Source organism: Lissotriton vulgaris, chromosome 1_1 (genome assembly GCF_964263255.1).
Source record: "Lissotriton vulgaris chromosome 1_1, aLisVul1.2, whole genome shotgun sequence".
NCBI classification, from domain to species: domain Eukaryota; kingdom Metazoa; phylum Chordata; class Amphibia; order Caudata; family Salamandridae; genus Lissotriton; species Lissotriton vulgaris.
This window is the reverse complement of record NC_141685.1, coordinates 38,650,750-38,665,049: the sequence shown is the minus strand read 5'-3', so window position 1 is coordinate 38,665,049 and position 14,300 is coordinate 38,650,750. Positions and strand designations below refer to the sequence as shown.

Below are 14,300 nucleotides of genomic sequence, written 5' to 3'. Positions count from 1 at the left end.
GGCATGATCCACCAGCAGGATGCAGGAGGCCATGAGGTCCAGCAGCCTCAGGGTCATTCTCACAGAAAACCGGGATGGATGCTGAAACTTTGGTATCATAGTCTGAATATCCTGGACTCGCTGCTCCGGAGGATAGACCCAAAACTGCGCTGTGCCAGAACGGCCTTATGGGAGGGAATCAGGTGCGACTTCCGCACGTTAACTGTGAACCCCAGCAAATGCAGGAAGTCCGCTGTAGTCTGGAGGTGGGAGACGACAGCCTGGGCGAGCCTGCCTTCAACAGCCAGTCATCGAGATAGGGGAAGACTGGAACCCCTGATCTGCGCACATGAGCTGCAACCACCGCCATCACTTTCGTGAACATCCTAGGGGCGCTGGTAAGGCCAAAGGGGAGCGTGGTAAACAGAAAAAGCTTGTGGCCTACCATGAACCGTAGGTAGCGCCAGTGGGCAGGCAAGACGCGGATGTGAAAGTAAGCGTCCTGCAAGTCCAACGCTACCATCAAATCTCCAGGGTCGAGGGCAGACAAGACCTGAGCCAAGGTTAACATCTTGAACTTCTCCTTCCGGAGAAACCGGTTGATGTCCCTGAGGTCTAAGATAATACGCAGGCCTTTGTCCTTCTTGGGTACCAAGAAGTAGTGGGAATAGCAACCACGACCTACTTCTGGCACAGGGACGCATGTATCTCTTCTGGAATGGGAGACAGAGATTAGGGAACCCTCGTCAGCGGCAGATACCCAACTCCAAATCAAGCTGTTGGAGTTGCGAGCATTTCACTTGGCGGTGAAGGTCTTCCGGCCCACCATCACAGGAGGGCTGGAGCAGCTTCTCACAGACAAGACAGTCAATGGCGATGGGCTCATCAGGAGTCACATTAGAACTTGTTTGACAGCGAGCCCAGGATTCATTGGCTGCAGTTGTTTGGTACGACGAACAGGCGCTGGAACTGCTTGGTGGAATTTGACTTTCGTGAGCAGTACCCCTGCGTGTCGGTAGGCGTCGTCTGCGGCTCCGCGTCCGTCATCGTGATCACCGAAATGACGTCACTGGAGTACTTAGACGCCACCCTCGCTGACGTCAGTTCTGTACATAGCTTTCCGCGCCAGGAACGCAGAGCCATGCAAGAAACAGACACTGGTACCATGAAACTAGGGCCCTGACAGGGAAATTCCTGAACCCTAGATATCGGTTTGCAGAAACGGGGAGGATGGGTGGGGTGGTAAGGAATCTAACACTAACTAATGTTTCTTACAGATATAACGTTACCGATGGTAAGTAAATTGTGCATCTGAAAGAAACACGTTAGTGTTAGATTCCTTACCTTAGAATAGATACCCCAGCAATACCAACCCCGGTGGTGGGTCTGCGAACCAAAATCACACCAGGAAGTCCTGGAGAACAGAACGGCCAAAGAAGAAGTCTCTCCGGCCTTGGCTCTCCAGACAGTAATGCTTGGCAAACGTGTGCAGCAAGGCCCACGTAGCTGCCTGACAAATGTCCTGCAAGGGACTCCCCGTCTCAAAGCAGTAGTAGCCGCTGTAGCCTGAGTGGAATGGGCGCGCAGCCCCACAAGAGGTTCCTTTTTAGCCAAGGAATAACAGATCTTGATGCACAAAACGACCCACGAGAGATGGTCCGCTTGTGCACTGCCTGTCCCTTCTTAGCTCCCACCTAGCCAACAAAGACTTGGTCGTCCACCTGGAACTGTTGTGCGCGGTTCAGGTAAAAGGAGAGCGCACGTTTTAGGTCCAGACAGTGGAGCCTCTCTTCCTCTTTCGAGGGATGTGGAGGCGGAAAGATGGTGGGCATGGTAATGGTCTGTCCGATGTGAAAGGCAGTAACCTTACTAACTACAGGAAGGGAACCGGTCTGTTTGGTGTGATAGAAAGACCACAGATGTGAGAGCAGCTACAGTTCACCAATGATACATAACTCGCACAATCTCAGGCTTGAGCAAAGGCAGTAACCACCTTGGGTAGAAATGAAGGACGAGTCCTCAGAACAACTTTGTGCGGATGGACAGAGAGGAAAGCAGGCTAAGAGCCTGGAGCTCACTTACTCTTCTGGCCGAGGTGATGGCAACCAGGAAAGCAGTTTTTAGGGTCAGAAGACGGAGAGGGCAATTATGAAGTGGCTCAAAGGGAGCGCACATCAAAAGGGTAATAACCAGATTCAAGTCCCACTGAGGCATCACGAAAGGAACAGGAGGAAACATGTGCGTGATGCCTTTCAAGAATCTATTTACAACAAGGAACTTGAAAATAGAAGGCTGACCAGGAAGCCACTAGGAGGCTGAAATGGCCGAAAGATAGCCCTTGATAGTGCCCAGGACAGAGCCCTGCTGGGCGACAGAAAGAAGAAAGGTGAAAACCTCTGAAAGAGGGGCAGAGAGATTATCCACAGCCTTTGCTGTGCATCATGCCACAAATGTGTTCCACCTGCAGGCATATACCGTTTTTGTGGGGGGAAGCCTGTCTGGCAGAACAGCATCACAGACTTCAGGAGGCAAGTCAAATGGCCTCAACTGTCGCTGCTCAATCTCCACGCATGAAGGTGGAGGCTGGACAGGTTCGGGTGGTGGACGTTCCCTGCTGCTGCGACAGAAGGTCCTCCTGAAGAGGCAGTCGAATCTGGGAATCGATTCACATTCTGAGTAGCTCGAGATACCAGCATCTTTGTGCCCAATCCGGAGCCACAAGGATGACTTGGGCCCGGTCGCGCCTGATCTTCTTCAGCACTCTGGGCAGAAGTGGGATAGGTAGAAAGGCGTACAACAGACCGCAACTCCACTCGCGACGAAAAGCGTCGCCGAGCGAGTGCCACCTTGCAAATTCCTACGCGCAGAACTGAAGACATTGCGCATTCTCTTCGGTGGCGAATAGATCTAACCAAGGCTCTCTCCACTGCTGAAAGAGACCTTGCGCCACGTCCGAGTACAGACGCCATTCGTGATCTATCATGCACCGGCGGCTGAGTTCGTCCGCCCTGGTGTTCGGTGAACCTGCCAGGTGTTGATCCACCAGGGTGATGCCCTGATATTCCAGCCATGTACAGAGGCGCAGAGCCTCCTGACATAGGGTCCACAACCCCACCCCGCCTTGTTTGTTGCAGTACCACATGGCGGTGGTGTTGTCCGTGAACACCTGCACTACACTTCTCCGGACAGAGGGAAGGAATGCCTTCAGTGCAAGTCGGATCGCCGGCAGCTCCAAAAGGTTGATATGGAGCCGGAGACCAGAGGCCTCGGATCTCCGCCTGTCCCATGTGGCCACCCCATCCCAGGAGGGATGCACCCGTCACCACTGTGTGCTCCGGTTGGGGAAGGGAGAGGGATCTGCCACTGGCCCAATCGCAGTCCATGAGCCACCACTGCAGCTGTCTCGCAGTGCCCTTCAAGATCAGAACGTGGTTAGTCAGGTTGCCCTGATGCTGTGCCCACTGGAACTTCAGGTCCCACTGGAGAGCCCGCATCCGCCACCTGGCGTGATGTACCAGCAGGATGCAGGAGGCCATCAGCCCCAGGAGCCGCAGGGTCATTCTGACCGAAACTCTGGATAAAGGCTGAAAGATTGGAAACAGAGCCTGAATATCCCAAACCGGCTGCTCGGGGGGATACACCCAAAACTGCGCCGAGTGTAGAACCGCTCCGATGAAGAGGATCTTCTGAGAGGGACTCAGGTGTGACTTCGGCACGTTGATGGAGAACCCCAGCGAGTGCAGGAGGCCGGCCGTACTCTGGAGGTGGAAGATGACTGTCTGGGGCGAGCCCGCCTTCAACAACCAGTGGTCAAGATAGGGGAAGACTGGAACCCCTAATCTGCGCAGATGAGCTGCAACCACTGCCATCACTTTAGTGAATACCCGGGGTGCACTGGTAAGGCCGAAGGGGAGCACGGTAAACTGAAAGTGCTCGTGGCCTACCATGAACCGCGTGTATCGCCGGTGGGCCAGCAGGACATGAATATGGAAATAGGTGTCTTGCAAGTCCAACGCTACCATCCAGTCTCTAGGGTCTACGGCAGCCAGAACATGAGCTAAAGTCAGCATCTTGAACTTCTCCTTCAGGAGGGAGCCGTTGACGCTCCTGAGGTCCAAGATAGAGCACAGGCCCCCTTTGCCCTTCTTTGGAACCAGAAAGTAGTGGGAATAACAACCACGTCCTACTTCTGGACCAGGAACGCGCTTGATGGCCCCCTTGGCCAAGAGGGCCGTAACTTCCTCTCGCAGAAGTTGCAAGTGATCCCCCGACATGGTACTGTGGTGGCATGGCTGGAGGGGTCGCCTCAAAGGGGAGGGAGTAGCCCCTTCGGATGATTTGCAGCACCCACCTGTTCGAAGTGATGGAACGCCAGTGGAGTACGTGATGGTAAACCCTGCCTCCGACTGGCGTGGAATGAGCCTGAAAGCTCAGACTAGGAAGGCTTTAAGGCAGAAGCTGCGGGAGCTGATGTGGACTGACTGGCTCTCTGACCCCCTGCTCCACCACGGCGGGCAGCACGTCCGCGACCGCGTTGAGGCTGTACAAACGTGTGGGGGTGCCCCTTCCGTGGCCACGAAAGAGACGAAAAGCAGAAGTTTGCTGGCGCTGGCCCGACAGGCCCAAGGACTTGGCCATAGCCCTGAAGTCCTTAAAGTGCTCAAGCTTGCTATCTGCTTTGTCGCCAAAGAGGAGACGGCCATCAAAGGGCATGTCCATGAGTGTGTTCTGGACATCCCCTGAAAAACTGGCGAACCTCAGCCAGGCGTGACGAGTAATCGCCAGAGTCGTTGAATTTGCTCTGCCCAGCGAGTCCGTGGTGTCAAGTCCACATCGGATGGAATACCGTGCTGCGTCTCGGCCGTCAGCGACAGCCTGGGCGAGCTGTGTCTGGGCCTCCGCCGGACACTGGGGTAGCACGTCCGCCACCGTATCCCACAGAGAGAGCGTGTAACAGCCCAAAAGGCATGAAGTGTTAATGGACCGCAATCCTAGGCTGACCGAGAAGAACAGTTTCTTGCCAAACTGATCTAGCCTTTTGGATTCCTGATATGGCAGAGCGGTCGGGAATGCGGTCTGGGACGTGGAGGCCTGGATAACCAGACTCCCGGGGGTGGAGTGGGTGGACAGAAAGCAGGGGTCGCCCGGAGCCGGGCGTTGGCGTCGGTCCACGTACTGATCCACAGGGAGAACTGTGGAGGGCTTGGACCAAGTGCCCATCAGAAAGTCAGTGAGGGCCTCAATAAACGGCAGCAGAGGCTTCGTAGAGCTGACTGGCTCAGAGAAGTGTGGCTCAATGGTTAGAGCGGCAGACCCTGATGCAGAGGTCTAGTCCGGGACCAGGGTTCAATTCCCCGCTTGGCGGGTCTTGTGCTCAAAAATTCCACGGACCTGATAATTCTCGTCTCGGTGCCTATTCCAATCATGGAGTCCCACTCTGCAACTCTGGGCAATAGCTTGCTTAATCTCCACAACGGCCCCCACAACGCTAAGGATGCCTGGCCTCCACCTTGGGGGTGCCCAGGAGTGAACACCTCACAGGGAAAGCCAGGATGGGTTCCACAGCGGTATTCGTACAAGCGCCTTGAGACCCTTGCGGGTGAGTAGTGCGCTATACAAGTATCAATTTACATTTACATTTCCTGGGGGTTGAGTACTGAGAAAAAGGGGTCCCAGTGTGGAAGCAACAATGATTTTACCATTTCAAACAAAAAAAAATCAAAAACAACAAATGAATCCACATTGTTTTAATTCACAATGAGGATGGGTATAACGAATATACAAAGTATCGTAGGTTGTACAGTGCCCAAGGGGGGAAGGAGGAAGTGATCGAGTGAGGATGGTGTGGTACGGGAGTTGTGACAGTAAAATCAACCTGAGTAACAAAATTACATTCGTATGTTAATTCAAATACAAAAATAGGACCAATGGTTCAATGCAGCAGTATATACATGTAATACTCCAGAAGTGCAAATAATGTCAAATTAGGTATGGAGTTGACAAATATCGGGACAGTTGTCGACGTTTCGACCCTCAATGTAACGCAGGGATTAGTGCAGCCCTTGCAGCAGGGTCTTCATCAGGACATGGAACTGGGCGGGCAACCTAATGAATATATATAAGTTCTATTAATAGTTCAAAATAATCGTGGGACACAACTTAATTGTGAGATGTAACAAAAAGCACACATCAACAAAGAGCATACCGTTATGATTATTGCTCTTCCTGTGAGGGGCTTTCATCGCCGTGGGTCATATTCATCAATAAGGGTGGGAGACAAATTAAATTAGAATTGTGGGAACCGAAGGTTCTGAGAGCAGCAGAATAAACATACTGTTATTCTTTTCAGAGGCTCAAAATGGATTACCGGTCATCATATACACAAGCGTTGTGTACTCACTTTGTGAAATTGAGAGAGCGGTGGAGGTCGAGACCGGCCCGCGGGCGGTGGATTTGGCCGTATCTGGAACAAGACATTGAGTTAGACTTTACAGAGCAACGTCCTGTTGGAGTGACTCGGCACCAGAGACGAGTGGAGAAACATGCGCTTACCTACATAATGCGGTAGCTCGGCAAAAAGTCCAGAGGTGGTCTTAAGGGGATCACTCCGTAGTATCTGTGAAGCAATAAGTTAAAAAATGATCGTGAATAGAGGATCTCATCGGGGATCACGATCTCAAAGACTGCAGTGGCAGGGCGGATGAGGCTCACCGAGCACCGTCCCGTGGGAGTGACTCGACACCAGAGACGTGTGGAGAAAAGGGCGCTTACCTAATGCGGTAGCTCGGCAATAAGTCCAGAGGTGGTCTGAAGGGGATCACTCCGTGGTATCTGTGAGGCAATAAGTAAAAAAATTATCGTGAATGGAGGATCTCATCGGAGATCACGATCTCAAAAGCTGGAGTGGCAGGGCGGATGGAACTCACCGAACGCCGACTTAATCGGGCATGTACTCCCGCTCGTGTCTGCGTCTGCAATCGCAAGACGAGCTTCCTGGTTAGGTTAGTAACTAGGGAACGGTGTCACGTGACTATGGGTCATGAATAGACATTGAAAAAAGACTGCGCGTTTAGTACGATTATAATACTTTAGCGGCAATTAATGGAGTTCGTTTGAAGTGCTCTATAATAGCCGAAAAGGTCATTGACATGATGAAATGATGATTAATCAGACATAGAAAAACCACAGACAATAGTTGCAAAAAGGATTAGATATAGAATTCCCCAGACACATTGGTGAAGCCATTGCAGTGTGTAACAACCAATCAAAGAGGAGCATCTTTAAGGATCTAACTAATTCTAACCGATTTTAGCTATTTTTGGCGTACCTCTCACATGAGGGTATAGGCCAGTTCTGAGTCAGATCAGTTCAGGATTATGCTACCACCCCAGGGTAGTCAGTTACATAGGAACATATTAGGGTAATATTGCTAACTGGGAAAAAGAGCTATCCTGTTCGTTGAGTCCATTATGGATAGAATTAAAAAGAAGCATCCACTTTACTTCGCGTACATTTAGAATACTAGCAATGTTACCACCTCGTGGTCCCAAAACTGCCTTTTCTAGTACCACCCACCGGAGACTATCTGGGGGGTGTGCCGCGAGTTTGAAATGGTCTACAAGTGGGGCGCCTTGGACCATACATCTGATCCTGCTCATATGTTGGAGAATTCTTACTTTAGCCTTTTGTTGGGTTTGGCCAATATAAATCAATTTGCATGGACATACTATTGCATAGATGATGTTAGATGTATTGCAATTGCTGTGGAATTTGAGTTTGATTCTGTGTTGGAGATGTACGAATTCCTTTGTTGGTATGGTGGTGTCACAGGCCTTGCAGTGGCCACACCTGAAGTGGCCAACAACTGGTGGAAGATTCCATAATGAGGTAATGGTGGGGTCATCAGGACTTGGTAGAAAGGACCGCACTACATAATCCTTCACACTTTTGGCTTTTTTGAAAGCATGTAATGGTGTAGCCATTTGATTGACATCGTCGGATATCAATTGCCAATGTTGGTTTACAATGCGTTTGATTTGATTGCTTTTAGTCGAAAACGTTGTCACACACACAATCCTGTTATTTTGTTCCTCTGTCCTGTCTTTTGGAGTGAGTAGTTCATCTCTTAGATAAAACCAGGCACGTTTCCTTGACTTCTTGACTAGCCGTCTAGGATAGCCCCGTTCTTGAAGACGGTTCGCAAGGTCCTGAGATTCCTTGAAATAGTGATCTTTGTTGGAACAGTTCCTCCGGATACGGAGGAACTGTCCGAATGGCAAGTTGTCACGGAGTGCGCGAGGATGATGGCTGGTATATTGTAACAGTGAATTCCTCTCAGCAGGTTTGCGATAGAGTGAAGTGAATAAGGTTCCAGACTCCTCGTAGATGGTAATGTCCAGAAAATTGATAGTTTTGTTGTCCAATTGGCTTGTGAATTTGAGATGGGGTGATTGTTGATTCAACCATATGAAGAACGATGATAATACCTCAGTGTCGCCACTCCAGATTAACAGTATGCCGTCAATATATCGCATCCAGAGACTGAGTTGGTCTCTGAATGGATTGGAGTTGTTTAGTACAGTATCATCTTCAAATGCCGCCATGTATAGAATTGCCACGTCTGGGGCGAAGGGAGCCCCCATCGCTAAGCCAGAGATCTGAAGATAGAATTGATTTTTAAATATTAAAAGGTTTTTTGTCATTGCAATCGTCAGAAGAGCTACAATGAACTCTGTTGGAACTTGCACTGGAGCAGGTCGTTGGTTTAGACACCTGGTTATCACAGCTAAAGCTTCCTGTTGAGGGATGCAGGTGTAGAGCGATACCACATCGCATGTAGCTAGTACTTGACACTGTAGGTCGAAGGATCGATTCTCGACAATGTTTATAGTGTGCATGGTGTCACGCAGGTATGATTGAGTAGACTCTGCGAGAGGTTTAATGAAGAAATCGATATACTTCCCAAGTGGTTCCAGTATGGACCCACAGCCAGAGACTATGGGGCGTCCCGGGGGGTGGTCCATGCTTTTGTGTATTTTGGGTATAGTATAAATGGTTGCCAGTCGTGGATGTTTTTGATTAAGATATAAAAATTCGTGTTCAGACAGAAAACCCTGGTCCAGGCCAGCTTGCGTCAGCTGCTGAATTTCGATGGTGGTGGCTTTTGATGGATCCGATCTTAGTAGTTGGTAACTGGTCCCATCGTTTAATTGGCGCAAGATCTCGGACTCGTAGTCGGACATGTCTTGGATCACAATTGCGCCGCCTTTATTCGCTGGCTTAATCACCACATCGTTGTTGCGGGCGAGTGATTGCAGGGCCAACTTTTCAGTTTTACAGATGTTGTACTTTGTGAATGATTTTGTATCCAGAATTTGTTGCACATCTCTCCAAACAACGGTCTCATAGGCCACTATTTTGTGTGACATGGCACTGGCATGCGGTACAAAGGTAGATGGTGTTCGTAATCCTGTCAATGAAGGGTTGGACCGTGCATCAGAATTGCGAAAAAAATATTTCAGCCGTATTTTTCGAAAGAACTTGAAGAGTTCAGTTCGTATTGTAAAGTTATCAGGTCTGTGGGTCGGTACATATGATAACCCTTTGTTTAGAACTTTGATTTCATCCTCGTTCAAGTTGTGTTGAGATATGTTGATAACGGGGCTCAGGATCTCAGGAGTGTATACCATCGGTAGGTTTTGTTGCGTGTTACCCTCTCCCCATGCTGTTCCGGTTGAAAGTGCACTTGCTTCGGGGCCTGGCCTCGTCCTCCGTCCCAATTGTTCGTATTCTGTTGGCCGCGTTGCTGGCCACCTCGCCAGTTGTTGCCTCTGCCACGGGATGGACGCCATGGTGCTTGGCGTTTTCCTAAAAAAGGGTTATAATGATGTTGCTGGTAGCCGTAGTTTTGATAATTAAAGAAAGGGACTGGGGCCTGAACTATTAATAGAACTTATATATATTCATTAGGTTGCCCGCCCAGTTCCATGTCCTGATGAAGACCCTGCTGCAAGGGCTGCACTAATCCCTGCGTTACATTGAGGGTCGAAACTTCGACAACTGTCCCGATATTTGTCAACTCCATACCTAATTTGACATTAATTGCACTTCTGGAGTATGACATGTATATACTGCTGCATTGAACCATTGGTCCTATTTTTGTATTTGAATTAACATACAAATGTAATTTTGTTACTCAGGTTGATTTTACTGTCACAACTCCCGTACCACACCATCCTCACTCAATCACTTCCCCCCCCCCACTTGGGCACTGTACAACCTACGATACTTTGTATATTCGTTATACCCATCCTCATTGTGAATTAAAACAATGTGGATTCATTTGTTGTTTTTGAATTTTTTTTGTGTGAAATGGTAAAATCATTGTTGCTTCCACACTGGGACCCCTTTCTCTCAGTACTCATTCAACCCAGGTCCCAGTGACTATTTTTGGGTAAACCCCCCCCATATATATACGACTGGCGGTTGAAGCACCTCGGTGAGGAAGTTAGTCCTCACGCTGCTGCAGGGAGCTCAAGGGCTAGGGCCTTGGCCGCCCTGCGCAACACCACAGCATAAGTAGCCCCCTCCTCCGTAGTCACGGAGGGAGGAGAGAGAAAACCAGTGTCAGGCGAAGTGGCTAGACCACTGGCATCCCCCAGCTCATCTGTCCAGTCCCGACTTAAACGGCACTGCTGACCCAGAGGGTCCTCAGACCCCTCCCAGTCCTCCCCTTGATCCGTGTCCTGATTAACAGGCATGTCAAATGTCAAAGGTTCTTATATAGTGCTTTATCACCGATAGGTCTCAAGGCGCTTGCTTTGGGAACCCGTCCTGGCTTTTCCCTGTGAGATTATCCCTACTGGGCATCCCCAAGGTGAAAGCCAGGCCTCCCGCCGCTGGGAGGCCGTAGTGGAGATTAAGCAAGCTATTGCAGAGTGTGAACCCGTGATTCGAGTAGGCACCGAAGCGAGAATTGTCGAGTCCGTGGACATTTGGGCTCAAGACCCTGCCGCGTCGGGAATTGAACCCTGGTCCCGGGTCTGACCTCTGCTTCAGGGTCTGCCTCCTCTAACCAGTGAGCCACACTTGCATAAATGACAGAGCCGGGTCATAGGTGAAGGGCTCACACCCATCGACATCGGGGACGGCACTGCTCCGACGCCGAACCGGGACTGGGGCTAAAACCTGAGACGGTGTTGTCCGAGGATGGCGCCGGGGTCAGCACCAGCGGAGGAGTCATAAGGTCAACTGGCGTCGACCGGGATCCAGGCCTGGATCCCACGGGGTCCTGCACGCCGAGACCGAAGTTGCTGACGGCACCGGGGCCGAAGCCGCCAGCAAGTTAGGACTCCCAGTCGGACCCGCGGGCCCGAAGCCACGCCGGCAGGTGTCGACGGCGGGAAGAGAGTCCTCTTGGCTACGAGGAAGTCTCTAATATCGCCCGGAGTCGCATTCAGTCCAGGAACCAGAGGGTGTGGGACAGGATGCGACTCCTGAGCCGCGTGAGTGGCGAGGGGAGTCCTCACTGCTTCTTTTTGACATGCCTCGGCTTACCCGAGTGCGAGGACTTGGATCCGGATGATCGGTGATGACTGCGGCTCCGCGACCAGTTCCTCGACTTCATCCCCGACTGGGACCTCAAGCGGCACAAAGTCGACTGCCGGAGCTCGAGGAGCTTACGGGAACGCTCCCGCCTAGCCTTCGACGTCAAGGCCCGGCAGTCGGAGTACGACTTGTCATCGTGGTCGCCCCCAAACAGTAGGAACACCGGCGGAGGGGGTCGGTAACAGACATCAGTCGGTGATAGGCGTCACACAGCTTGAAACCGGGCATCCCTACTGGCACCAGGAGTCGAGTCGACTCGACAAAGATAGACAAAAATGTCCAAAAAGTTAGTAAAAAATGACTAAAGGTACGTGCTCTTCCCGGATCTGCGCTAGCTGGCGCGGAAAAAAGAAGAACTGACGTCAGCGCACGAGGGCGGCGTCTAAGTACTCCAGCGACATCATTCCGGCGATCACGACACCGACGACGGACACGGAGCCGCAGACGACGCCTACCGACGCGCAGGGGTACTGCTGACGAAAAACTTTCCGTATCCAGTCTGACGCCTGGGGGTAATTCTAAGGTAAGGAATCTAACACTAACGTGTTTCTTTCAGATTCTGTCTTTCAGATACTAGCTTTTTTGGCATAAGGATTTTCTCCAGTGTGGAGTTTCTCATGGTGAGATAGCGTTTTTCTCTGCAGCTCTTCTGGCATTCAGAACACTCATAAAGTTTTTCATCAGTATGGAGAATCGCTTATGATTAGTGAGGCTGTGCCTATCAGATAGGAATTTCTGGCATTCACAGCATTGGTAATGTTTTTCCCCTGTGTGCGTCTGCTCATGTAGAGGGAGATTGTGTTTAAAACTGATCCTTTTCTGGCACTAAAATATTTTGATGGTGTGTTTTCTTATGGCGCTTGAAATTATCTCTACCTCTGAATCTTTTCTGACTATTAGAGCACTGATACTTTTCTTCTCCAGTATGGATTCTCATATGTTTAGTGAGATTACATTTAAGGCTGAAACATTTTTGGCATTTGGAGCACTGATAAGGTATTTCCCCAGTGTGGGTTCTTATATGGTAAGTGAGACTGCCTTTTTTACTGAAACATATCTGGCATTCGAGCACCTATATGGTTTTTCCCCAGTGTGGGTTCTTATATGATTAATGAGACTGTTTTTTTGGCAGAAATATTTTTGGCATTCAGAGCACTGATATGGTTTTTCCCCAGTGTGTGTTCTTATATGCTGAGTGAGACTGGTTTTTTCACTGAAACGTTTGTGGCATTCAGAGCACCGATAAGGTTTTTCCCCAGTGTGGGTTCTTATATGATTAATGAGACTGTTTTTTTGCCCAAAACATTTTTGGCATTCAGAGCACTGATAAGGTTTTTCCCCAGTGTGGGTTCTTATATGCTGAGTGAGATTGCTTTTTACCCTGAAACATTTGTCACATTCAGTGCACTGATAAGGTTTTTCCCCAGTGTGGAATCTCACATGCCCAGTTAGAAGTGATTTAAGTGTGAAATCCTTTGGGCATTTAGAGCACTGATAAGGTTTTTCCCCAGTGTGGGTTCTTATATGCTGAGTGAGACTGAGTTTGTCTCTGAAACATTTCTGACATTCAGAGCATGGATAAGGTTTTTCCCCAGTGTGGGTTATTGTATGTTGAGAAAGAGTTCTTTTGTCAGTGAAACATTTCTGGCATTCAGAGCACTGATAAGGTTTTTCCCCAGTGTGGATCTTTGTATGCTGTGTGAGTCTACTTTTTAAACTGAAACATTTCTGGCATTCAGAGCACTGATAAGGTTTTTCCCCAGTGTGGATTCTTATGTGCCGTGTGAGTCTACTTTGTACACTGAAACATTTCTGGCATTCAGAGCACTGATAAGGTTTTTCCCCAGTGTGGATTCGTATGTGCCGTGTGAGTCTACTTTTTACACTGAAACATTTCTGGCATTCAGAGCATTGATAAGGTTGTTCCACAGAATGGGTTATTGCATGTTGAGAAAGACGTTGTTTGTTACAAAACCTTTCCTGGCATTCAGAGCACTGGTAAGGTTTTTCCCCAGTGTGGGTCCTTGTATGTTCAGTAAGTCTTCTTTTGTCACTGAAACATTTCTGGCATTCAGAGCACTGGTAAGGTTTTTCCCCAGTGTGGGTTCTTGTATGCCGAGTGAGACTCTTTTTTTCACTGAAACATTTCTGGCATTCAGAGCACTGATAAGGTTGTTCCACAGAATGGGTTATTGCATGTTGAGAAAGGCTTTGTTTGTTACAAAACCTTTCCTGGCATTCAGAGCACTGGTAAGGTTTTTCCCCAGTGTGGGTCCTTGTATGTTCAGGAAGTCTTCTTTTGTCACTGAAACATTTCTGGCATTCAGAGCACTGGTAAGGTTTTTCCCCAGTGTGGGTCCTTGTATGTATAGTAAGTCCTCTTCTGTCACTGAAACATTTCTGGCATTCAGCGCACTGGTAAGGTTTTTCCCCAGAGTGGGTTAATGCATGTAGATATAGACTCGCTTTGACACTAAACCTTTTCTGGCATTCAGAGCACTGATAAGGTTTTTCTCCAGTGTGGATTCTCATATGCACAGTGAGATAAGATTTACGCCTGAAACTTTTTTGGCATACTTTGCACTGAGAGTGGTTTCCCCCAGTGTGCATTGTGTCAAATTCTGTGAGATAAGATTTATGGCTGTATCTTTTTTGGCACATGTAACTTTTTCCCCCGACTTAGGTTATTTTGCCTTGATTGAGGCGGTTTTGAA

The 14,300-nt window shown here is 49.4% G+C and overlaps 1 protein-coding gene across 1 annotated transcript in view; it reads right to left on the bottom strand.

Annotated features, from left to right (window-relative positions):
* Positions 1–14,300, bottom strand: part of LOC147737100 (uncharacterized) — a 143,102-nt gene that overhangs the window by 86,936 nt on the left and 41,866 nt on the right. The window contains 4 exon segments of the mRNA XM_086922841.1: positions 6,536–6,595; positions 6,751–6,810; positions 9,692–9,846; positions 12,751–13,749. Of these exon segments, the coding sequence (XP_086778967.1) occupies positions 6,536–6,595; positions 6,751–6,810; positions 9,692–9,846; positions 12,751–13,749 (1,274 nt within the window).